We start from the raw sequence: 25,383 nt of genomic DNA, 5'->3' as shown, positions 1-25,383 counted from the left end.
TAATAATCTCCTCTGCACCCTTGAATAAACACCATTAACATGATCAACCTTTTGCTGCTTGTTATTTCACCATCTTATTGAATCAAATACTTCATGCTTATGTGGTTTACGACATTATATTTATCTAAATCTCCACTTTGTGTCTAAATGTTTGAAGAATTTTTGAGGGTCAAATTTTGAGAATTTGACCATAGTGAAAGTTATGGCGTTATCACCCCCTTTGGGGATTACCTTTTTCCAGTTTTGATGATATTCCTCCCCGTTCTTTATTTTTTGCAAGTACCCCTCTTCGGTGGCGAGAAACTGTTGGTGTGATCAAGCGGGTGCTGTAAAAACAAAAGCTCAGGACAGAACAGTCACCAGTCATGTACTTCATTCAAAATTAACAAATATCAAGCTTCATATTGATCCTCTGAGTGTAATGGTACATTTTAATTTGCACTTCTAAAAACAATATTTTCTTTATTTTACTCTTGTTCTTGTGCAGCACCACCCCTCAGCACATGCCCCTGTTATTTTATCTTACTTTTAAATTGTTAACTACTTCAAGAGAGCGCCCAAAAGACGGGGACCAGTGTTTATCATTACATATCTCCATTTTGAGTGTGGCTGTCTATCATTCCCCTCTTATTCATAGACCTCGGTGGAGGGTTTTTTGTTTGTTTGTTTTTTTTCTAAAATTAATTGACTCTCTATAGTGACCCACTATGGTTAATAATAACATGCTCAGTCATGAGTGGGATCAAACCTTTTCTTCACTTTAGCATTTAATATTCCCAACAATATAATGTAATACCTTAATTAAAACACAGCTACTAAAACACAATTTCCTTAATGCAAACATCAGTAGCTCAAAATTAGCAACCAAAGGGTTCAGTCTGCAGTTCACACTGCTGTGAAGCTACAGCTCTTTAGTCTCTGTCATTCTTCTGTTCTTGCAGACAAAACAAAGCAAAACAAAACATCCACCCTTCTTTTACAGGCTGGGTGAATTGTCTGTGGACATTCAATAATCCTAAAGTCGGCACCGTTTTTGTCTCAGTATCAAGTCAGTTAAACTTTTAGTCGTCAGTCCATGACTTTTAGTCGTCAGTCATATGCATACATCCACACACATTCATACCAAAAGTTGCTGATAATGGAGTCTCACGCGCAGCCTATTCGAGGCTCCATCACCAGCAAGATGACGTCATCATTTTAAAGGAAACAGCTCCTTGTTTGTTTTTCCTTCTTTGGACTGGATTGACTCGGTGCAATCCTTTTAGGCTTCAGGATCAATGTCCCATATAAGTGAATTTTCTCCCAAGCTCATTATAATCATGGAGAAAAAATACTTTGCGACTGTTTTCAATAAGAATATTTTATAGCGCTTTAAAGTTCAATCTCTCAGGCCTGGATTAAAGAGCTGATTTGTTAAATCAGGAACTCACAAAATACCAAAATATCACCACCGGTGGATCACACCTCTCAGATGTTCTTATCTCAGTGCACTGTAACAAAAGCAAAAACAAACATCTCCGAGGATCTCACCTGGACGACCAACTGCTCCAAGCTGGTCAAGAAGGCTCACCAGCGCCTCTTCTTCTTGAGGACTCTGAGGAAGAACCACCTGTCCTCAGACATCCTGGTGAACTTCTATCGCTGCACCATCGAGAGCATCCTGACCAACTGTATAACAGTCTGGTACGGGAACTGCTCTGCCTCGGACCGGAAGGCGTTGCAGAGGGTCGTGAAAACTGCCCAGCGCATTGCCGGAGCACCACTTCCTGCCATAAAAGACATCTACAGGAAGCGGTGTCTGAAAAGGGCTGGGAAAATCATCAAAGACCCCAGTCACCCATCACATGGACTCTTCACCCTCCTGCCCTCTGGGAGGTGCTACAGGAGCCTCCGGACTAAGACCACCAGGTACCGGAACAGCTTCTTCCCCACAGCTGTCAGACTCCTGAACTCTGCCTCCTGACATCTGACCCACGTTAAACTCATGGACTGAACATACACACACCCACAATGGACAACTGTACCCTCAAACACGCAATAATAACATGGACTGAACCACCACTCACAACCACTAGCACTTTATATAGCCTCTGTAGGAATTATCCACACCCCCACTTATCTTAACTGCACTACTGTATAGCTCTGTGTAAATAATCATTCTGTACATTCAATAATCTTTAATCCTACAACTGTTTACAACTTGCATAGTTCACATTTCTGTATAGCTGTATATCTCAGATTCTGTAAAGTTATTTATTTCATATTCTGTATAGTTTTTCATATTTATATCCTGTTCATAGCTTGTACTCACTACAGTCTGTACATACTTATAGTTATAGAATATTCACAACATACTTCATACCGTCTACATTATAACATAATAGACCCATTTCTGTAATATACTTACATATCTATATCATTGCTAATATATATTGTAATATATCTATATCACTAAAGCACTTCTGGATGGATGCAAACTGCATTTCGTTGCCCTGTACCTGTGCATGTGCAATGACAATAAAGTTGAATTCTATTCTATACTGCAGTACCAGTGGATCAACGCAAAGTGAACCCGGACAAAACTATTACCATCATCTTGCTTTACATTCCCACTGTGTATAGCCATGAGACCAGTTTTCCTACGCTTCAATCAATTCAATCTTCATGCGAAGAGGGGGAAAAAAAAAACTTCCACAGGACTCTGATGTGAAAAGATATAAACAAAAATTTATTCCACAGCTTGTAAATCTTCTTATAGGAATAATCAGGACTAAGTTATCCTCAAGAACAACAACAACAACAACAAAAAAAACTATGGTAGGAGAACTGTGGCTCTGTCCTCCTCTCTTGCAGCATCTTGCCTCTGCTATACTTTTTTCTCTCCCACTCCCCCCTTTAGCAACGCATGTTATCATTTGCATAAATCCACAATGCTGGGTTTTTAACTATAAACCAAGCCTTTAAGGCACACGTATTCATGGTTTTACTTAACCAATCCAACAATAATAGAGTAAAAATAAATTTAGTTCAATCATATCCATGAATTTACTTATTAAATTACTAAATACACACAATAAGTTTAACAAAAAAATATAAATACTAAAATATATTAACTATATTAACTTTGCTCATAAAAACGGCATATTCCATACAGCAACACATTCAAAACAACAATGAAGACATGTCATGAAATACAAAGAATAGTTGTGTATGAACTGTTTCAAACTTTGTGTCATGGAAAAAGAAATCCAGCTCACATTCGAGCAAGTTGGCTATTAGCTTGTTCCTAACAAGAACAAAGCTGACATTAAAATTCATAAGTCTAACTTTCCTTTAAGCTGTAGCAACCCTGGTTTTATCCTCGAACACAAAGTCTTAAAAACTAGAAAACAAGAATCTAGGCAAAACAGGGAAAAGGCAATGATCAGTTGAAGTCTGTATTCAATGAGGAGATTATTTACATAACATGACCTATAGCGAGTACTGGCTTGAATAAAGTGAATGAAAGCCAAATATGGATTGTGGTTTCAACAATATGTTTAAGGAGGACAGCTGCAGTTTAACAGCTTCAATTCACTGACAGGAAACAACATTAGAAACATCATCATCCTCAACTCATCTGCTGCACTGACACTGACACCTTCAACGGACACACCTTCACTTCATCAGCCCAAATGTATGGAAACATCCTGTGAGTGAAAGTGTGTGTGAAGGTGTGTATGTGTGTGTTAGTATCAGGATCAGAGAACGACAGCTTTCCTCTGTTCCAGTCCAGATTCACTCTGATCCTCTGGAGCTTCTTCGCAATTGGGAGAGCAGTGGATCCAGTTGATGGTGAACATGATGAGTATGTACCTTTATATAACAATATAGTCCATAATTCAGACTGTATGATTCCCTTCCTCTGCACAGACTCTGCCAACACACCCAGTCTCCACCATTTACTGTCTCCAACATCGACATCCCAGCTGTGAGTCCCTGAGTTAAAGCCCTCAGAGCCCAGGACAGAGTAGTAAAAATCAATCCTCTCTGGATTATCAGGAAGCTGCTGTTCATCTCCTTCTACCACACTGGTCAGATCTTCAGACAGGATGAGGCTTGGATGAGCAGTGTTTGGGTCCAGAATGAGAGGAGTGTAGGAGACCATGTCCTTCATGTTGTTCCAGATGTTGAAGGTCAGGTTGCCCAGGTGTTTGGCCTGGTCTATCAGAGCTCCTGAGGGCAGCTGTGGATCATCCAGCAGGGGGCAGCGCTGGACTCTTTCCACTGCAGCCTTGTAGTTGTGCAGGAATGAGACGTCTTCAGCTCTCAGCTCCTCCTCTGTGGCTCTGACTGTGTCTGAAAGAGCTGCTATCTCTCTGCTCAGAGCCTCCATCTTCTCCTCCATCATCCCACTCTTCTGCTCCTCTTCCTCCCTCAGTACAGCCAGCCTGGCCTCCTCTTCCTCTGCTAGAAACTGGTGAAGCTTCTTAAACTGCTCCTTAATCTGCCTCTCTGTGTGTCGGGCCTGGACCTTAATGTGTTCTGCTGTTTGATCAAACTTCACTTGAACTCGTTTGCAAACCTTTAACTTCTTCTTTAAGGGCTCCAGAGTTTCCTGAAGTTCCTTCTTGTGTTGTTGTGCAGCTTCATCAATGGGTCTGAATCTGTGATTGGTGTGATTTTCTGAGTCTCTGCAGACGACACACACTGGCTGCTGATGGTCCAGACAGAAGAGTTTGAGTTTCTCAGAGTGCAGACTGCAGAGAGCCTCTGAAGCTCTCTGATCTCTCTCCTGTAAGAACGACTCACACAGGTTCTTTAAAGCTCGGTTTAAAGGTGGATCATCCTTTGAAGATATGTTCTTACAAACTGGACACTCACGTATCTGTTTTTTGATCCACCATCTATTCAGACAGTCTTTACAGAAGCTGTGGCTACATGACAGAATAACAGGATCTCTGAAGACCTCCTGACAGACCGGACAGCAGAGATCCTCCTCTGATCTGGAAGCCATTGAGTCTGTGAGTGAAGCTGAAAACAGCAGACAGGAAGTACAGTCAGTCCTGGCTCCCCTCCCTCCTCTACCACCTTCACTGAAACTTCTTTTGAGTCGTGTTTTTGCTCAAACTCACATTCAGTGTGTGGAGCGTCAGCAGCTTGAAGCAGCAGTGTTGGAGTTTTCCACGTTTCTCTCCTGTAGCTGGACTCACTCAGAGGAAGCTGCTAGTTTGGTCTGAACTCAGTCTGATCGTCTGTGCGTCTCTCTGCACTGAAAAACGAAAAATAATCTGTTTCCTTGTTTGTCGCTTGTGAATGACGTTAGGGGCGGAGCTTCATTCAACTTCCCAAACCCCGTCGGCGCAGCGGGGGAAGGGGGCGGGCGTATTGGTCTTAAGTCCGGGTCATTTTTTCAGAAGCCCGGGGTCTTTTGGAGTGTAATTTGTTTCACAGTTAGATGCCTGACTCACAAGTGTATAAAACAAAAACTACTCACAGTAGTTGAAGCACATTGCGCACAGTCGTAAATTCCCCCTAATTTTGGTACGATCCGAGCTCAGGCACGACTGAGCACAGCACTTACGTGAGCGAGGGGGGAGAAGCTGCTGCGAGTTTGCTGTAGTGCAGCCGGGCAGACGGAGGAGAGTTTAAGTTTGACCAGGTACCAAAGAAAATCATTCGTACTGTACAAATAATGTAAATATGACGGTGTATCACAAAAGACTGATGTCAAACTGATCACTTGACCCATATTACGTTACTTGCTCTTCGAGTGAACCAACAAATGGCGAAATGAAAAGCTGAACAACAACAATGCTGTTTCTTTAGAGTCTTAGCTTACATGTGTGTTTCTTATTTTCAGTTGTTACCCTCCACGGCTAAATAACTCAGTTGAAACCAGATATTTTCATACACTTTAGGGAAAAACAAGAGCATTTTTTTACTGTTAAACATCAGTTTAGAGTAAACATTTTTTGTTTTAGATAAATAAATATTGAAATATCTTTTGAATTAGTTAAATGTTGGAATAAAGAGAGAGAGAGCTGTCTATTTTAATCACTTTCATATAATTTAGGAGTACATATACACTAAGTTTATTGTTAATTAATAAGAAAACTGCAGACGATTCCATTCTGAGCTGAAGAAGCTTCTGATAGGTTAGTAGAGTCCATGTGAGTAAGTTGGTGGCACAGCTGTGGATGCATATAAGGCAAAACACAGAGCCTGTTTCTTTGAAATGGGAAAATCAAGAGATGTCAACCAAAACACCTGGAAAAGAATTGTGGAGCTCCATAAGTGTGGCTCAATTTTGAATACAATTTGGTGTCATTTGCAATTAAGAAATACAGATAGTTTCTCTCTTTACTCTTAAAGTTAACAAATATGTTTTGACAACTGCAACCACCTTCTCAGTTATGCCCCATTCTTCTGTGATTTGCTTAAGTGCTGAGCTGATATTATCTGCTGTATGCTGCCCATGGAAAGAGTGTGTTTCCAGGACAAATTCTCTCATTTGCCAGTTTTCAATGAGATGGCATGTTACAGTCAAATATGCCACTGGAAGCATTTTGCAAAGATGGTCTTACTTTGCCTTTACATTCATCAAACAAATTTACAAGATGAGTCTCAGTCAGTGATTTTCTTCCTGGGAGTTGATATTTTGAGTCAAGAGCTCTCACAAATCCCTGGAAACCCTGGTCCTCCACTATGGACAGAGGCTGGAGGTCCTTCACAATCATCTCTACAAGGCATCTTGTGGCATCTCTGTTGCTTGTGGGGCTCGCACACAAGAATTTCACTCGCATGTGCTGTGCCAGTGTGCCTGCACATGTGATGTGACAATAAAAAGTGATTTGATTTGATTTGAGTGTTGCTGCTCTTGGGGAATCATCTACAAAGAAAATAAAATACAAAGGGCAAAACAAAAGATGGGGTATACTGCACTGAATGTTTAATATTTTTAGAGTCATGTATGCAGTCTGTTAAAATAGCCTAACAGGGAAAGGAATTGATAGTTTACATATACTTGCTGTTTTACATAGAATGCTGTGTGAATGAAATTGTCAGTATAATACATAATTAAAGGAATAAATAAGTTTGTCAATACCTGCATTTTAAAATATTCAAATAACTCAGTCAAAAAAATTAAACTGAGTGAAAATAATAATAAAGCTAATAGATAATAATAGTATCTATAAAATGTTTCTCTTATCTATGAAATAATCTTCAACTGAATTTTTATGTTTTAAAGACTACAATGCCTGTTTTACTGCAAGTACTCTGTATATTTTAATGCGACCTAGCCTATGTACCCAGCATTTTCCTCCTCTGTACCTGCATAGTGCCTGCCTGCAGCACTAAATGACTCCGTGAGAGACGCCTGTCTCGCCCTAGCAGCACCTGTCCCTGTCCTCTCCTCCTCTTCGGTTCGCCTCGACATGACCTCATCATATTCTGTGTTATGATTAATTCTGAGGTGTTTTACGAGGTTAGTGGTGTTGCCACAACACCTCACTGTCTTGCCACATACATCACAAACCGCGTCTTGGCTGTTTGTGGAGGTAAAATGTGTCCACACGTGACTTCGCTTGCGTTCGGCCATTGTTTTGAGTGCGCACGCCAAGGGGCTGCGAGACATTTATACAGCCGTATTTCGCACATGACTATGAAAGGCGGAAGAGGAAGTAGTTCCTTCAAATGTAGATAATCCGAATGTTATAGTTTCTTTCCACTGTGTTCCTGTTGATGATAAACTAGAAATTTACCCTAAATGACTAAAATATCGATATTTTAATGTGAGAATCGATTCTAGAACATAAATGACGGGTATCGGAGGAATCGATATTTCAGGATCGATCTGCACATCACTAGCCTTTATGGAAGAGTTGCAAGAAGAAAGCCATTGTTAACAGCAAACCATAAGAAGTCCTGTTTGCAGTTTGCCACAAGCCATGTGGGGGACACAGCAAACATGTAGAAGAAGGTGCTCTGGTCAGATGAGACCAAACTTTTTGGTCAAAATGCAAAACGCTATGTGTGGCGGAAAACTAACACTGCACATCACTCTGAACACACCACCCCCACTGTCAAATATGGGAAATGCGTTCCTGCGTGCATCATCGACTGTGGAAACCTTGCAAGTGGATCGTGAAGGTTGGGACAGAGTCTTTCATGTATAAATTTGCAGTTAATAATTATATAATTCTAGGAATCATCTAGTTTGCTTACACTTATTATGTAGGCACTTTGTTACAACAACGGTCATACCCCCGAGGTATCTAAACTTTAGTAAGGAATGTGTGCACTTTTGACACCTCTGGTTAGCATTTAGTGGTCAGTTTCAAACGTATTTGAGTTTTGCTTGTTATTGAACTACTTTTCACTATCTGTAACACCAATGCACATTGTTCCATTTACTGCATATTGCACTTTATTCATGTCATTCCACCTGCAAAAACACTGTAAAGTTCATCACAAAGACGTTTATATATTTATAAATACTATTATTGTCTATTACATTCTGTTCTGCTTTTTATTGCCCAGATTTTAGTTAGCCTTAAATTGTCTGTTATGTCAATAGATAAGTATGTCACAAATAAGTGTCTTGTAAATTATGTTTGTGTAAAGAATTTTCTCCCAAATCTCTTACATAACTAACATATTATTTCTGCTAAAACCTGAACTTAAAAGTATTTATGGTGTTTATCTGTTTTTCTCTCTGTTTTAGATGCAAATATCAATTTGGAGTTGTGCCTCCAAGTCAGAATTGCAGGAATGCACCACGTGTTGGCTGTTTCACTGCCCTCTGTGCCCCACTCTCAGCCCTACTGTCAGGGCAAAGATTGAGGAGCATATAAATGGACACATTAAAAATGCTTTGCCTTTCAAAGGTATGTTGGTATTAAATATACCTCACAGTTTAAGTTGTAAATATGCACTTCTTTTTAGCTTCTTTCTCTTTGTTGACTTAAAAGTTGCTTTTCACATTGTACTGTTCAGTTCAGTTCATTCATCAGCGAGAGAAAAAAGTGTTTTCATTAAAAAAATCTTTCCTGTTCACCACATTTCTTGACAGCTCTTGTGATCCACACTATTTTGCTTTCATTATTGAGCATGGCTTGGATATTTTTGTTAATATGTACAATCTGATTGTTAGATAAACTCACTGCATCCTATAAAACTGCATTTAAATTACATGTTGTTGTTTTTTCTATTTTTTTTTCTCTCTTACAGACAAAATGATATGCCGGTGTACTTTCACTGCCCTGTCTGTAACATGACAGTCATACAGCGTGGGGATATGGCAAGGCAATTATTGTCATGTCAGCATTCAGGACTGCTCCCCACTGAACTCTCCGTGGAGCCCCATCCAGTGTTGCCAACTTAGCGACTTTGTCACTATATTTAGCGAGTTTTCAGACCCCTTAGCGACTTCTTCTCTAAAAAAAGTCGCTAAAAAGACGTGAAAGCGCGTATCGCTTTTACACTCAACAAGCAGCGGGTGCTGTAACGCAGTCAGTTCTTGTTTTACTCTCTTACTCTTATGCTGTTTTGTGGATCACAAGGTTTAAAAGTAGGGGTGGGTTTTTATAATCGATTCATCGATTAAAATCGATTCTGGCTTGGATAACGTAAAATCGATTCATTAAAATCCTGAATCGATTTTTTTAATATAAATTTATTTTGCCCGAAATGCCAGAATCTCTGGTGAAAGATCACAAAATTTCAACAACCACCAAACAGTTAAGACAGTAAATGAGAGCAGGTACAGGGATTCTACACAAAGACTTAGACACACAACGCAACCGGCGGATCAGAATCAGTTAGATGTCGCCTTTCTCACGGTCCGGGCTGAAAGCCGACAGCTCGCTGATTCTGATCTGTGGGCGGGTCCGCGCTTTGTGTTCACGCCCTTTATGCGCCGATTCTAAAGCTGTTAGTTTGATGTCTCTCCAAACAATATTGACCGAACCAGCAGCAAAAGAAGATCCAAACGCTTCACATAAACATCGTCATGAATTCACTCTGACTTTTACTGTTTTGCTTCCACCACGTTGCGCAGCTCTCTCTCTCTCTCTCTCTCTCTCTCTCTCTCTCTCTCTCTCTGTACTTCAAGAACAGTTTCCCGTCTAAAAATCTGTTTTCTTCATTATTCGCTTGCTTATTACGCACAAGTCTACCACAGCGCTGTCGGCCGACGTTTTTTTTTTTCCGTTTTATATACTTCTGAAAAGAAAACCTAATTTCTGCCGTTCAATAGGCTTCTGAACAAATTTAAACTTTTTAAAATTATGCAAAATGCAAAACGGTTAGCCGTGTCTCTAATAAAACCGCTGTAACTTCAGAGGTAATGTTCATATGTTGATTAACGGTTTTCTTCCGTGTTTGATGTACTGCAGAATATTTTTATAAAATCCCAGGCCAGGAAAATCACCTTCATGTTTTTCTGTTTTATCCTCAGCTACTTTGACACAAAGGCATCTGCTGTGATGCTTACACCTTTGATAAAGTCTTGCGTGTGTCAGCTTCCTTTTTATAGATACAAAAATATGTAAATGTACTGATCTGAATTATAATATTTCTGACTGTCAAAATTTCCCAGATTCAAATCGAATCGAATTAAATCGAATCGTGGATCGAATCGATTCGGGACCTTTTGAATCGGAATTGAATCGATTCTAGAAATCAGTGACGATACCCAGCCCTATTTAAAAGTACTTATGAACACACACATACAAAGTAACTCAACCAGAGTGCCTATTTCGGGTCACTTTTGCCGGTCCAAGCCCGGGTAAAGGAGCAGGGTTGGAATTGTGACATTAAAAAAAACAATAATTGCTAAAAGAAATTTAATTTGTAGTTCTAAATAAACTCTAAATGCATTTAGGACGTTTTTTACTCACTTTATGTCTCTTCCACGATGTTATTTCTCTCTCCAACAACATAGTTTACAGTTACATTAGCATGACCAATTATGCAAATTAGGCGATGACGTCATTTAGCGACTTTTAGGACAACCAATAGCGATTTTCCTTACTGAGGAGTTGGCAACACTGGCCCCATCTCCCTCTCGATGTCTTGTCTCCAGCATCTAAACAATTTTCTGAATCTTGGGTAGAACATTCATGTGCTCTACCCTCTGTGCTAAATGAAACTGTGGCTTGTGGAAAGTCCATGAAAATTAAACGCCCTCACTGTGGTCTTAGTCTTTTTACAAAAAAACTTCAAGGCTCACATGATGAGGAGGCATTCAAACAGGTCAATAGATGTTTGCCTGGCCTGTCATCTGCAGTGTTTTTTGTGTAGAGGGACTTCTTCCTCTGTGTTTTTCAGTTTGTTTTTCACTTTTACTCTTATTTCATAACAAGACACCATAGCCAAAATATTAACGCTCAAAAAAAAATTCAAAGCTGCAGCACACACAGGAACAAACACTGTTAGTAAATGTGTCCTGGAGTTTCTGCAGGTGCAAAAAGTGCTGCTGCTGTAAGTAAGCCTAACAGCTTCCAGATCACTTATATTTCTGGAAAGATGGCAAGAAGGGAATTACTGCTCATCTCTACAATCTCCCAGATCTTGGAATACAAGCCCCTGTCCCATGAAAACCACTTCACAATAGTAGGAGTCCACTAAAACCTACAAATGAAGAGTGATCCTGGAAGAAATAGGGCGCACACTAGTGACCTCAACAATTGCAAGACAGCCTTGTCCCTGATGCTTATATGAAAAAAACTATGAAGATTTATGAAACCATTAGGACTTGATTACTGTTTTATCTGAAAAGCTACTGGTAATATATAACCTTACTGGGATTTAAAGTGTAAAAAACAGAATGTAGATAAAATTTTGTTTTTTATGAAAAGGACTGGTGCTAATTTAAAGTGTCGGTTTAAAGTCTGTAAAAGTAGATAAATGTTTTAATAAATATACATTTTAGAATAGAGAATAGAATAGAATAGAATAATCCTTTAATTGTCCCACAAGGGGAAATTTGGTTGTAACAGCAGCCAAAAAGACAAATATACAAACAAACAGTACACTGGACAGGGAACAGAAACATACACTTTACAGCATTTTGTGAACATAACATTTTTTTGCTTTCCTTGAACAAAAATAATAGTGCACAATAATCAATGTTGATGTTAATCAATTAGATGACTCTACTGATAATAGAAAAAGTGGTCCCTCGTTTATCGCTGGTGTTACGTTCTCAAAATAACCCACGGTAGGTGAAATCTGCGAAGTAGTGAACTTTATTTTTTACAATTATTGTAGCTGTTTTAAAATTGTAAAACCCCCACTACATGCTTTATACACTTTCCTCAGACAGGCACGAACATTTTCACACTTTTTTTCTTTTGTTTAAACACTCTTAAAGTTCAAACCTTCGTAGAAACATAAGTCCATTATAAAATGAAACCGTGCAAAATGTTTCATCGGCATTGTTGTGTTTGTTGGGGAGAAAACGCACAAACATACAGTACTTCAGGGTTACACTGCTAGCAATCGAAGATTTATATAAATTTGACAAACTAAACTCATTATGTACTGTACAGCAGCGGTCTCCAACCTTTTTTGCACCACGGACCAGTTTAATGTCAGAAAATATTTTCACGGACTGGCCTTGAAGGTGTTGCGGATAAATACAACAAAATAAAATGACAAAGACAAAACGGTGGTATTTTGTAAATATAATAATAAACGTGAATTCACTGTGTGATTGTGTAACTTTATGAGCAGCGTCCTCCTGAAATGCACCAACAACATTGAGAGTAACATCCTCCTCTCTGCTTCTTGATACTCTCTGGTCGCTATGGTAACGTGTAAATAGTTCTTTCAAAATAAGACACACGACTACAACGTGGGAAAAGACCCAGGAAAACAGAATTAACGATTAAAAACCCTGAAAATCATACACTTCACACCCGAGCCTCAACTTTCATGGCCCGGTACCAAACGGGCCCGGGTGTTGGGGACCGCTGCCGTGCAGAAGACACGGCACTAGATTGATTGACAATAGTCTACAGCAATCAGAACACACAAAACAATTTGCTATTAAAAAATAAATAAATCAGTGAAACAGCGAGTCTGCGAAAGGTGAACCGCGTTATAGCGAGGGACCTCTGTACAAAAATTTCCAGTAGCAGTGCTGATATATGAAATGGTGAGTTTTGAGGTTGTCTTCAAACAAGTGCATTGTACTAGAAAAGGGTGTTTGAAGGATTAAAAATGTAAAAAGTAATGACTATTTTATATTTCTGAAAAAACTTTATGCAGAAAAAGTAGCAAAGAAACACAAACATAACACATGGACACTTTTGGCAACGAACAAGCTGAAGGGATGGTGATTTTTTTAATAAACCTAGATTGCTAAGAAAACACTTAGAATCAAATTTATTTATCAGCAGCATCAATAGTAACAAAAATACAATTTAGTTTTCGCTGTCAAAGTGGATTTAACTGAAGTCACGTGTTTCCGATTACTGTGGAGGTCACGTGTTCCCAGTTAGTGTGGAGGTCGTAATATGGCGCTCCCCAGTGGCTGTAGCCAGATGCTCTTGCTTTTTGCAGCGATCTTGTATACAAAACTACTTCTATATATCACTATTATGTTTTCTTTTTGTCTGTTAATAACCATGTGGAACTGCACATGATTATGTACAGCGAGCAGATTATTCATGCTATACATCAAGTCTAAAAACAGCATGGTAATAAGTGGAGATAATATGAGCAAACAGTTAAATTAACTGGGAATGGCAGCAAAAACTCGGGAGCTGTGATGTAGTCACGCGTTGCGCTCTTGGGAAGTCTGGACCCCTGTGTGAACTAGTGAGAACGCGGGTACAGACTCGCATACTTAAGTATTTAATTTGCTCATTATACAGGATGACTCAGATAAAACAGGACAGTTGCCAACCCTACATAGAAGTAACAGCAGATCAGAGTGGACTGAGACAACCCTTAAATGTTATACACACGGAGTCTTATTTTACTGTGATGGTATTTTTGTCTTTCCGCTCATGTAATAACAATATTTTCCTCAGAGGATCCACCTGTGCTTCCTCTCCTCTCTCCTCCACCTGTTACAGTGAGGGAACGTCCTCCATGATGGAGGAGCTGCTGGAAAGTGCTGAGAGTTTCCTCCAGAGTGAGACCTCTGTCACAGTTCAGAGGATCTACGGCAGCAGAGACCTTCATGGACACTAAAAGTCTCAAACACACAACAACAACATCACACTGACTCCACTCTGACATCACTGATCAATAATCAAAGAACACACAGATCAAACTGATTGATCAGCCATCAGAGGAGTCGGATCAATGGAGCTGCTTCTGTTCCTGATGTCCCCTGTTTGATGCTGGACCTGAACTCTCCCTGCAGAGGAGACACAAGACAGTCAGACACACACACACACACACACACACACACACACACACACACACACACACACACACACACACACACACACAAACCTTTGACTCTGAGCAGCACTCTTTTGTATCTCTTGATCTCCCCGTAGACTCTACAGCTGTACCTCCCACTGTCTCTCTCTGTGGGCTGTTTCAGGGTCAGACTGAGGTCTCCAGGCTTCAGCAGAGATCTTCTCTTCATCTTTGTTCGGTCTCTGTAAAGCTGGTGCTGTTCTCCAGGCTGATCAGAGCCGTTCTTATACACGTGGACCTTCCTGTCATCATTGTTCCACCACACCACCTTAGCATCTGCAGGCAGCTCTTTTGTGGTTTTGAAAGGTAGCTCTACAGACTCCGCCCCCTCCTCCACCTCCACCTGACAGACTGAGAGGACAACAAATTTCATAAACAGTCTAAAGCACAAAATAAGATTTGTGTTCATGAAGATCTCATCATCTCTTCTTCTTCTGCAGCTCACACCCAGCAGCAGCACTGACCTCTGACTTTCAGCTCCACTTGTTTCATCAGGATTTTTTTCCCCTCCCTGTTGCAGACGGTGCAGGTGTAGATGTCTGCGTCCCAGTCTGTGGGGTATTTCAGGGTCAGACTGAGGTCTCTAGTTTTCAGCAGGTCTTTATTCATCTGTGTTCGGTCTCTGTAATGGTTGTCCTGATCTTCAAGCTGGTCAGTGGACCTTCCTGTTGAATCTGGTCATCCACTTCACTTTAGCATCTTTAGGCAGGTTTATAGTAGTTTTGCACGGCAGCAGGACAGATGCCTCCCCTGAATCCACCTCCACCTGGGGGACTGAGAGGACAACAAACACAACATGAGCTGTAAAGCAAAAGCAGCTCTGAACATGTTTTGTCTGAATGGAGAAAATGGCATCTTTTCAATGAAATCAAGTTCGACTGGTTTAGTCTTAAAGAACTCTGAGTCAAAGACTTATTTGCCATCTTGTTACCTGAGAGCTGTCCTATCAAGCAAGTTTGATTTATTCAGACTAAAAAATATTGAAATAAAATAAAAATGTTTCAAAATAAAAAGCAAAACTGAATTTTAAATGTCAGCAAAATCTAAATGAACATGATTCTCTGCATGCCAGATACATTATGTCATAAAGACGTCTGCTCTCTGACATGAACGAGTTCGTCTTTCAGAAACAGAGCTCAGCTGAGAGAAATAGAGACTAATCAGTACAATTCATTAATAAAGACATCTGTTTCAGCAAATTCATTATTCATTTTCAGGTGATCTGTTGTATTAGTGATTCCATTAATGTAAGAACATCTGCTTCACCTCTTGTTGGAGACAGAGTCAAAGCAAAGAAAGGCAATTTGATGGCAGCACTGTCATCGGACATGAGTATCAGGCCCACTCCAATATAATCTTAGTCATTATTATCCTGCTGCATGGGCTGGGCTGTAGTTACATCGTAAGGTTTTAAAAACCGAGCTTTAAAATGAACAGTGGTAATAAAAACCGAGAGAGGCCGACTGTGATCACTGACTTTTTAAGAGGCTTGTTCAAATTAAATGGAACAAGGTACAAAGTATTAAAACATGTTGAAAGGACAACTGTCATGGGTCTGTAGCTCTGTCCACGGTTTTAGGGAACATATTTAGTTTTAAAGTAAGTTACAGGGCTTTTCCTGCCTTTCTGAGGGACTTGCATATGCAATATGATGATATGCATATCAGCATAATTATGTATTATTATGATATTAAAAAAGACACACTGTATGTTAAAGAAAATACATTAAGAAACAGATTATATTAGTGTTTGTTTTATGTGTATAAAGTTCTAAAATTATTATTCATGATATAACACGGTCTATAAATGCTTCTTAAGAATAGTTCTATAACATTGTCTATCATTACTTTGTTATGGATTAGGTGCAAGATTTGTAACTAGGGATGGGTACCGGTATCATGTCACCGGTTCTGACATAAACGGTAGTAACCAGACCGAAAAGCAGCGCACATTTCGGTGCTTTATTTTGGTGCTTTTTTTTTCCTGAGCTTTGACACACTTTGGATTCCAGCCAATCATTTACCTTTGCGAGCGTAGTAGGCGGGCCCAGGTACGTGCGTTCTTTTAGAGCAGAGCTACAGATTAAAAATGCCCAAGGCGAAGCGGTCAAAGTCTGGCTGTACTTCACAGCAAAAGATGCAAACTCAGCAGCAACAAGTGCTTTAAGCTGATACTGTGATACTGTCAAAGGAGGTAACACCTCAAATCCGATGAAACACCTGGCGACGCATAGCGTTTTGTTAAAAGCCGAGAAATGCACCGTATTTGATAGCTTGCTGCGAGACCTCACATCGAGCACATCTACTGCGGGTGGGTTGCCAGTTATCGGACCCGGAGTTAGCAACATCCCCCAAAAACCCGAAGAGGAGAGTCCTGGCCCCGCCCTGCCAGTGTAGCAGAAATGATGACGGATGATGATGCAGCAGCAGCCGTTCTTCTCTGCGTGAGTAGCTTAATGTTCGTGTGTAATTTACGTTGAGTAGGCTAACCACGTTATTAAATTAATGCATGTAAGGTGAACTAGCAAACATCATCATAGCTACATGCGGCTGTCTTCTTGTTTGATGGCAGATACTAACTTCACCCTGGCCAAAAAAGCTAAAATGATCAAAGAAAAAGTGGGAAACTGCTAAACATGAGAGGTTTTTGGACAAAGTTGGTGTTTTTTTCCCCCCCATTGATTAAGCACTGCTTACAGCCAAGAGTGATACTGTAAATCCCCTATAGCTGCAGAAAAGGCTAACATTGTTATCTTTTTACAAAAAAAACAGCTCAACATGAGAGGTTTTTGTACAAAGTTTGTGTTCTTCATTCTTTAAGCACCGGTTCAAAAGTACCGGTTTGGTACTGGTATTGGATAAAACCTAAACGATACCCATCCCTATTTGTGAAGTGTGGATAATTAAATAATAGATTAATGCAATAGCAAACTGTGCCTTGTTGTCAGATGGACATCAAGTGGAGAGTGATAGATGAGATGAGGAGATGAAAGAGTAAGAGAGGCAAACTGAGTCACAGGGAGAGCCGAGTTTATTTTGTTTCCTTATGCTTCCAAGCACCTTCACCAATCTTTGCATTTAATGTCTACAGTCTCGGATCAGCACAGCCCTGCCCTCCAGCACTATCACAGCAGGAGCAGCAGAAACCCCACAAGAGCAACATTGTACCCATCAGGTAAACATGGAATATGTTTGCTTTGCCTTGTCCCCACCTGATGACAGTGATATAGTATGATGTGATTCCATATTAGATTGTTGATGAATGCGGGTTGTTGTTATTCGGCCTTTTCTCTGTGCCCCTTTTGAACTTTGAGCACCCGCCCATCTAAAAATCTCTGCACAGCCTTGTCCCTGTTTATGTGTATAGGTGTTTGGACATGAGTGTGTGTATCCGGAAGAAAGAATTACAAGAATCATCAGGCTGAGGAGAGTTCCTGCTCTGAAGCCAGCTGATTGCCTTCATCAGTTGCCTCTCTACTTAAGCGAGTGGCTGAGCTTCAGTCGGTGCTGGATCATTGAGTTCACGATGGGTTTGTTAGTGAGAACTTTGTGTGTGTGTTGCTTGGCAGTTTAATTCATGTGTTTTCTCACTAGGTATTGGGAACTGAGAGAAGCCACTGTACAGATTTGGAGTTGGGGTTGTCACAATTCACGCCACAGACGTGAGCACTGTGTGGGATTCGGGGAGAAACAAGGTAAAAACTATGTTTTGTGCTTTCTTTGTGCCTTTCTGTCCTGTTTTTTAGGACTCTATTTTCTGTCTCCTCAGTTTTCATGTCTAGAGTTCAGTTGGTGTGTTTCCTGTTTTACTTTGGTCTTTGTCTCATGTCAGTGTGTCTAGTCTAGTGTGTCAAAACCTTTGACCTGTATAAGCAGCACTGACCTCTGACATGGAGGTGCACATTTTTCCTTGTCAGTATGTTTCCTTTCCTGCTGTAGATGGTACAGGTGTAGGTGAAGTTGTCGTCATCCGTGGGATATGTCAGGGTCAGACTGAGGTCTCCAGGTTTCAGCAGAGATGTGCTCTTCATCTCTGTTCGGTTTCTGTAAAACCGGTGCTGTTTTTCAGGCTGGTCAGAGCCGTTCTGATACACATGGACCTTCCTGTTGTTTCTGTCCCTCCACTCCACTTTAGTGTGTTTTAGGAATTTAAATATAGTTTTGCAGGGCAGCTTGACAGACGCCACCCCTGAATCCACCTCCACTTGGTAATCTGAGAGGACAACAAAGCACAACACGATGACATCAGCACCAGCTGTGATGGTCACATGACCTCCCTGCGCCCTTCTTGCCTTCTAGTCTCAATCAGATTGTGTCTCAGTTTGTTCCTGACTCGTTCTTTGATCTCACGATCTCATGTGTCTGGTCTGAACACAGTCAAGAGGCCACCTGTTAACCACTGGTATTATGGGTAGTGTAGTAGGAAAGACACTTACCTGACATGTAATAGTGACGTAAATAATATAAAAGACCTCCAAAAATCACAAAGACAAACAGGAGAACCATAAGATCTTTGACCCAGGATGGAAATGGTTCTGTGGGGAAACATAAAACAAAATGACTTCTAATCTCTGACCTGTGTCTACAGTATTGACCTTTGACCTTTATCTCCAGCACCTACTTTTGACCTGCAGCACTACTTTCTGTGTCAGGATGTCTTTGTCCCTGTAGATGGTGCAGATGTATCGTCCTGTGTCTCTCTCTGTGGGATGTTTCAGGGTCAGACTGAGGTCTCCAGTTCTCAGCAGGTCTTCATTCATCTTCGTTCGGTCTCTGTAAACTTCGTCCTGAGTCATGACGTCATCATTTCTGTTAGAATACTCATGGACTGTGATGAGTCCGAGGTCAGAGCGAGTCCACTCCACTGTGGTGTCCTCAGGCAGGTCAGGTGTTGTGTTGCAGGGCAGGATGACAGACTCTGACCCTTCCCTCACCTTCACCTCCACCTGCTGGTCTGAGAGGACAAGAAACCAAAGTGTCAACTGTAAAAGTGGCAGCAAAAGGCCTCTAAAAGTTTTGTGTTGGGCCGTGCATAAAGTTTTAATGTATTTAATGTATGTACAGATGTGTGTGTGCTGAACCTCCCGGAGGTAAACATAAACACATCTGCACATGCACAGAACGAATTTCTTCTGCTTTGCTTCTCTTGTTTTGCTGTTTTCACTGAGGTCAAGTCTACAAACGTTCCTGCTGGGCTCATCAAGACCTTCAGAAACCGTTTAAGAAATACTTTGCTTTCATTTAACCTCTGACCTTTCTCTGTAGTACTGAATACGACATGTAATCACAGCAGGTTTTAGAATTTGATGCTGACCTTTGACCTGCAGCTGGATGTCTCTGAGTCTCCGTTCTTTCCCTCCAGCACTGATGGAGCAGGTGTAGTTGCCGCTGTCAGTTTTTGTGGGTTTCCTTAGAGTGAGACTGAAGTCTTTAATGATGAAAGCGTAACGATTCATTGATGTGCGTCTGCTGTAACGCTGGTTTTGTCCTGTAAGATCGTCTCCTTCTTCTCGTCGTTGGTGTACAGATTTGGGATCAAGGTCACTGCGAGTCCACATCACTGTTCGATTGTCCTCAGGTATAGAACCTGAGTACAGACATGATAGTAGGACAGACCTTTCCCCCTCATTCACCTCCACCACCACCACAGCCAGAGCATGCTGGGAAACTGGAAGGACAGAGACACGAACAAACATTAAATGAATGTTGTGGGTTTGACCCAGAGTTAAAAGATGGAATACAACCAACATTATCTTCAATTTCCCCTTGTAGGACTAATAAAGGTATATCATATCATATCCAACCTATTCCACTTATCCTAGTCAGGGTCACGGGGGGGAGGGGTTACACCCTGGACAGATCACCAGCTTGTCCCAGGACTAACCATTCACATGTTCACACCAATTTTGAATTACAAATTAACCTAATACCATAAACTGCATTTCTTTGGACATTGGAGGAAGCCAGAGTACCTATAGGGAACCCAAGTAAACATGAGGAGAACATGCAAACTCCACACAAAAAGACCCCAGAGAAGCAGTGGAGTTGGACTCAGGACCTTTGTGCTCAGAGGCAACAGTGCTAACCACCAGAACACCATGTAGCCCAAGAACGCATAACAGCTTCAGTTACACAGCATTCTTTTCCCAATTCAAAAAAACTATTGATACAATGTCAGTAACACAGAAACTGGAGAATTATACCAAACCTCACAGGCCATAATTTCCATCTTGTGTGACAAGACAGATGACCAGTCACACTCCTTCAGTACAGTCACAGTTTTTCACTCCAACAGTCCACAAATGCTCCAAAACATGTTACAAAGGCAACATGACATATTTACTTATTAATTCACAAGGAGGAATCTTTTTGTTATTAGGAATCTATATTCCATACAGAAATATTTTTATCTTCTATCTTTTAGTGTAGAGCATATCTAAAAACCATAGAGGCTCTCACTGTTTGGAGGTGATGGAGCTTCACTGTTTTCTGGAGAACTTTGCACATTCAACCAACCAAAGGACTTGACATGGACTATGAAGTAGTATAATGGGAATGACTATCGGACCATGTGTTTTCCAGCTGCCTGTGACAAACAGCCAGATGAACTAATCCAGTGTTTGACAGAAACTGTCATGCTTTCCCGTGTCTCCCTGGCGTTCACCTCTGAGATCGCACTGTTGTTGTTGTTTCTCTCTTCTTTCTCTCTCCCTCACTCTTCTCTGCAGGGGTTGAACTTGTTGTGGGTTCCACCCTCAGGCCTGTGCCCTGAAAATAATTACTCACCTGCTGCTCATTATCTTGTCACTCGAGCCTCTGCTCAAGGTGACAGCTCAGTGTTTCCGACTGCTGGATCGTTGAACGACAGTAGTCAGTGTAGCCCCGGCTATTTCCTGTAAATTCTCGTCTCTAGTTGCTTCAGCCTCAGCCCAACACGCACAAAGCTCCACCTTCAGTCCAGGGGCCCGTTCTTCGTACCTCGCTAAGTAAGTTAGCTGGATTTGATTGTTGACGATTTCGCGTGATCTTGGATCGTTCGGTTCCCCGAAGCTCATCCGGGACTTGCTGTCATAGCAACAGAGCCGTAAGCGTAAACCTGCTCGGGAGCAGGTTTACTTTATGTAAACAGGATTAGATCGCGGCCACGCAGGTATGTCCGCTTCATTTATGCGAAAGCAACAGCGATATTCCACCACTGTTTCACCATAAATAAATATTATCAATGTAACTAAAGATAATGCAGCACTTGATCCTTTTATTGATTTCACACAGATACATACAGGTCATTTCCTAAAAAAGGGAAATGTACTATTAACATTCTATTACATGTATGTGATTATTACAGATGTAATTCATATTTCAGAGTAGTAATTGCAAATTACTTCGTGTAATCAAGATGAGAGACCACGGCTATAAAAGCGAAGGTGGATTTGGGAAGTCTGTCGCAGCCATGTCCTGTCCTTTTACGCGAGCCACCCATTGCGGAAGGTGCAAGATTGATAAGGAGAGTCCTCAGAATCCAGCGTATATTGCGGGATAGACAGGATCCTTTAGCTCAGCGCGACAGTGTGCTCATTGAGAGATATCGATATTCCCGTGAGGGTATTATTCACTTAACCAACTTGTTGACGAGGGGGTGCAGGACCACCACCTGTCTTTTTTTTTGCTCTGCCCTTTTCTTGGTTGCTGTTATAAACAAACAAACAGATTATTTCAGGGTCTCTTTCCAAGAGACGAAAAGCAATATAAGTGATAAATATTACCATTCTGTAGAATATTCTTATATTTCACTTTTACTTGTTCCCATGTTCTAGTGGGTCCTGTTGTGGCTCTAATGTGAAAGGGGATATAATATAACATATTATAATATAATATAATGTAATATAATATTGGATAATATAGTGTGATATGAAATTACTTACGAATGTAATTTGTCAGCAACTTTCTGCCAGCCCTCTCTCCTTGCTTTTGCAGCCCTTGCAGTGTTCCCTTGCGTTCTGATTAAACTCTGAAACTCCTGAAATCCCTCACTCAGGAGTTCTTGCTCTGCTGCCGAAAAATACCGAACGCGCTCCTTCGACATTTTCGCCGACCAATCAAAGGGTTGCCGATCAATGTTTCTACTATCGATGCGTAGCCCCTTTTACGACACCCAGTGATCTCACATTACTTCATCCAGCTGTACTAATCGTCAACAGCAGGTGTGTTCGGAGAACCGGATTAGTGAGCTCAAGGATAGCGCGATGATTTGGTCTTGGATGTGTCATTTGATCTTGGATGTAGTAAGCGACGTACGAAGAACGGGCCCCTCACCCTGAAACATCGACCGTAGCTACAATGATGCAGATGTGTTTCCATTCAGATCATGGACATAAAGCAGCTCCAGGATGAACAGTGTGAAAGAACTTTTCCAGGCATGAAGCTCAGCCAATCACAGGAGAGGGCATGATCAGCTGACAGATCTGCAGGGATTTGAAGGTTCTTTGTGCGGCTGACAGAAAGTGGATCAACAGGTGTAAAACTATGAGGAAACACAACAGTCTCCCCTTTTCTTAGGAGTCAGTTTTTGCAGCCTGACATGATGTCTGGCTGCACACATATTTGAAATGTAAAACAAAAACAGCTGAAAACTGAACAATAAAACCATCATGCATGTAGCATGATGTGTTGACCCGACATCGTGCTACATTGTATAGGCACCAAACAGTTTTCTCATGCCCATTTGCAGAGAGTAAGGGTGCCCTCCATTCACAAGGTGCGGCATCAAATAACCATCTTGCAAAATAAAACAAAGGACTTGTCAAGGGGTCCGTTCTTCGTATCTTGCTTACTACATCCAAGATCAAATCATCGCGCTAACTTTGAGATCGCTATTCCGGTTCTCTGAACACACCTGTTGTTGACGATTAGTATAGCTGGATGAAGTAATGTGAGATCACTGGGTAGTGATAGTGGGTAAGATGCACGAAGTGGACATACCTGAGTGGCCGCGATCTAATCTTGTTTACATAAAGTAAGCCTGCTCCCGAGCAGGTTTACACTTACGGATCTGTTGGTATGACAGCAAGTCCCGGATGAGCTTCAGAGAACCGAACGATCCAAGATCACGCGAAATCGTCAACAATCAAATCCAGCTAACCTACTTAGCGAGGTACGAAGAACGGGCCCCTGGACTGTGTGCAGGGAGGCAGGAAAGAACAAAAAAAAAAAAAAAAAAAATTGCAGACTCAAACACTGAGGCAAAATTGAAATGCAAAAAAAGGAGCTTTATTTATGGACACTAGGAGAACTTAACTAAACTTGAGGATGCAAAAATAAACTGAGCAGGCAGAACACACAGACATGTATGACAGAGATTACAACACTGACAAAGAGAAACACGGGGCTTAAATACACTGAGGGATAACGAGGGAAATGAGAGTCATCAGGGAGACACAGCTGGGAGAAATCAGACTTAACGAGCCAGGGGAAGCAAAACTAGAAACACTGACATGAGACACAGACCTTCAAAGTAAAACAGGAAACACACCAACTGAACTCTAGACATGAAAACTTAGAGACTGAGGAGACAGAAAATAGAGGCCTGAAAAGCAGGACAGATAGGCACAAAGAAAGCACAAATGAGCAAAACCTAAGAACTAAAACCATAGTAGCCATAACTGAACCTGGGTAATAATAATAACTATAATGATCGAAACAGCACAACAAAGGATTCAGAACATAAGGCATAATATAAAATACAAAAACATGGCTGGATAAAAGAGGAGCAGCTGTTCTTTATTTTTGTCGGTCCCCATAATAGAGCAAAAAAAAACAAAACAAAAAAAACCACAACAACTCTTCAGCGGAAACTGGCAGGAAACGAAGCATACTAAGGACGGTGCTGGCAGCCACTTAAAAGAAGTGGATCTTTCATCAGTTTTGTGAGGAAAGATGATTCATATAAAACTGGCTGGAACTTGGACTATACATACAAATCTAATTATACCATAGCTAACTTCTGACATAGCTTTAGAAACCTTTTTAAAACTCGAGAACAAATACTAATAAGTAAAAGTTATTAAGGTGTTTTGCAGTCAACTGTTCTCATAATCAATTAACTAAACAGTTTACTCTCATTTGGTTTTAAGCTTTCATAAACGTGTGTAGGTTCTAATTTGACATTTAATTTGTGTCTTCTTTTTTTGTCAAAAGTGGGTCAATGATGTTGTTGTCAGATGATTGGCAAAAAGTTTACAGTGGTTTTCTCTGATAAGACTGAAAATAAGTCAAGAGAAACAACAACTGAAAAATAATGTATACATAAAAGATGTCTTTATGGATGAATTATAGGCAAGGATTTGCCTAAAAGTTTAATACCCCTGGTTGTTTCCTTGGAAATTTGTTTTATCCCTCATCCAAGTGATTTCTTCAGTCTGACAGTGATGAAATGTTTGCAAACTGTTGCGTCCAGCTGAATTCAATCGACTTTTTAAGGAGTGTAATTATATGCTGAAATGCTCACCAAAGCTGAGGGGAAGTGAAGGTCCTTGCAATATAGGTGAAACTGACCCCCAGATCAGCCTGATAACATACAAACTGCTGTTTGCATTTTTATTTCTCCTTATAGTTGGACCTAGTATATACAAACTACAAATCACCTTTGAACAGAAAGTGTTCTCAGTTGAATTCCTGCACAGAGGATGTAACACCCATGATAAGCGTGAGGTGTGTGTCCTTGTCACGAATCAGCCATCCTCAGCTTCCAGGTTAGGAAAAGTGGAAGCATTAGATATTCAAGTACATCTCTCCACAGCTGCTGATGTAATCTACAAAAAACAAAGTTTGTTAAAAACACTTGCAGGTAAATCACCACTGATTTATCAGTGACATCTAATTTCAACAATATCCTGTACAAAATGGAACTATATATGTCAGATGTGGTGTGATGCCCATGGGGTTTTTAACAGGAACCTACAAA

General features: G+C 40.8%; 1 protein-coding gene and 1 pseudogene across 1 annotated transcript; both read right to left on the bottom strand.

Annotated features, from left to right (window-relative positions):
* Positions 1–2,549: 2,549 nt before the first annotated feature.
* On the bottom strand, positions 2,550–5,274 carry LOC147333820 (zinc-binding protein A33-like). The gene has a single exon (XM_086270587.1). It carries the CDS (start codon positions 4,994–4,996, stop codon positions 3,611–3,613), a length of 1,386 nt encoding a protein of 461 aa, XP_086126713.1. The 5' UTR covers positions 4,997–5,274; the 3' UTR covers positions 2,550–3,610.
* Positions 5,275–14,264: 8,990 nt separating this feature from the next.
* Positions 14,265–20,122, bottom strand: LOC147333819 (uncharacterized; annotated as a pseudogene).
* Between the last annotated feature and the right edge of the window lie 5,261 nt (positions 20,123–25,383).

The sequence above is a fragment of the Aulonocara sp. 'chitande type north' Nkhata Bay genome, linkage group LG3 (genome assembly GCF_057382095.1).
Source record: "Aulonocara sp. 'chitande type north' Nkhata Bay isolate Kocher_YH1m ecotype deep benthic linkage group LG3, A_spYH_male_GT1.1, whole genome shotgun sequence".
NCBI lineage: Eukaryota > Metazoa > Chordata > Actinopteri > Cichliformes > Cichlidae > Aulonocara > Aulonocara sp. 'chitande type north' Nkhata Bay.
This window is presented reverse-complemented; position numbering and strand designations above follow the sequence as displayed.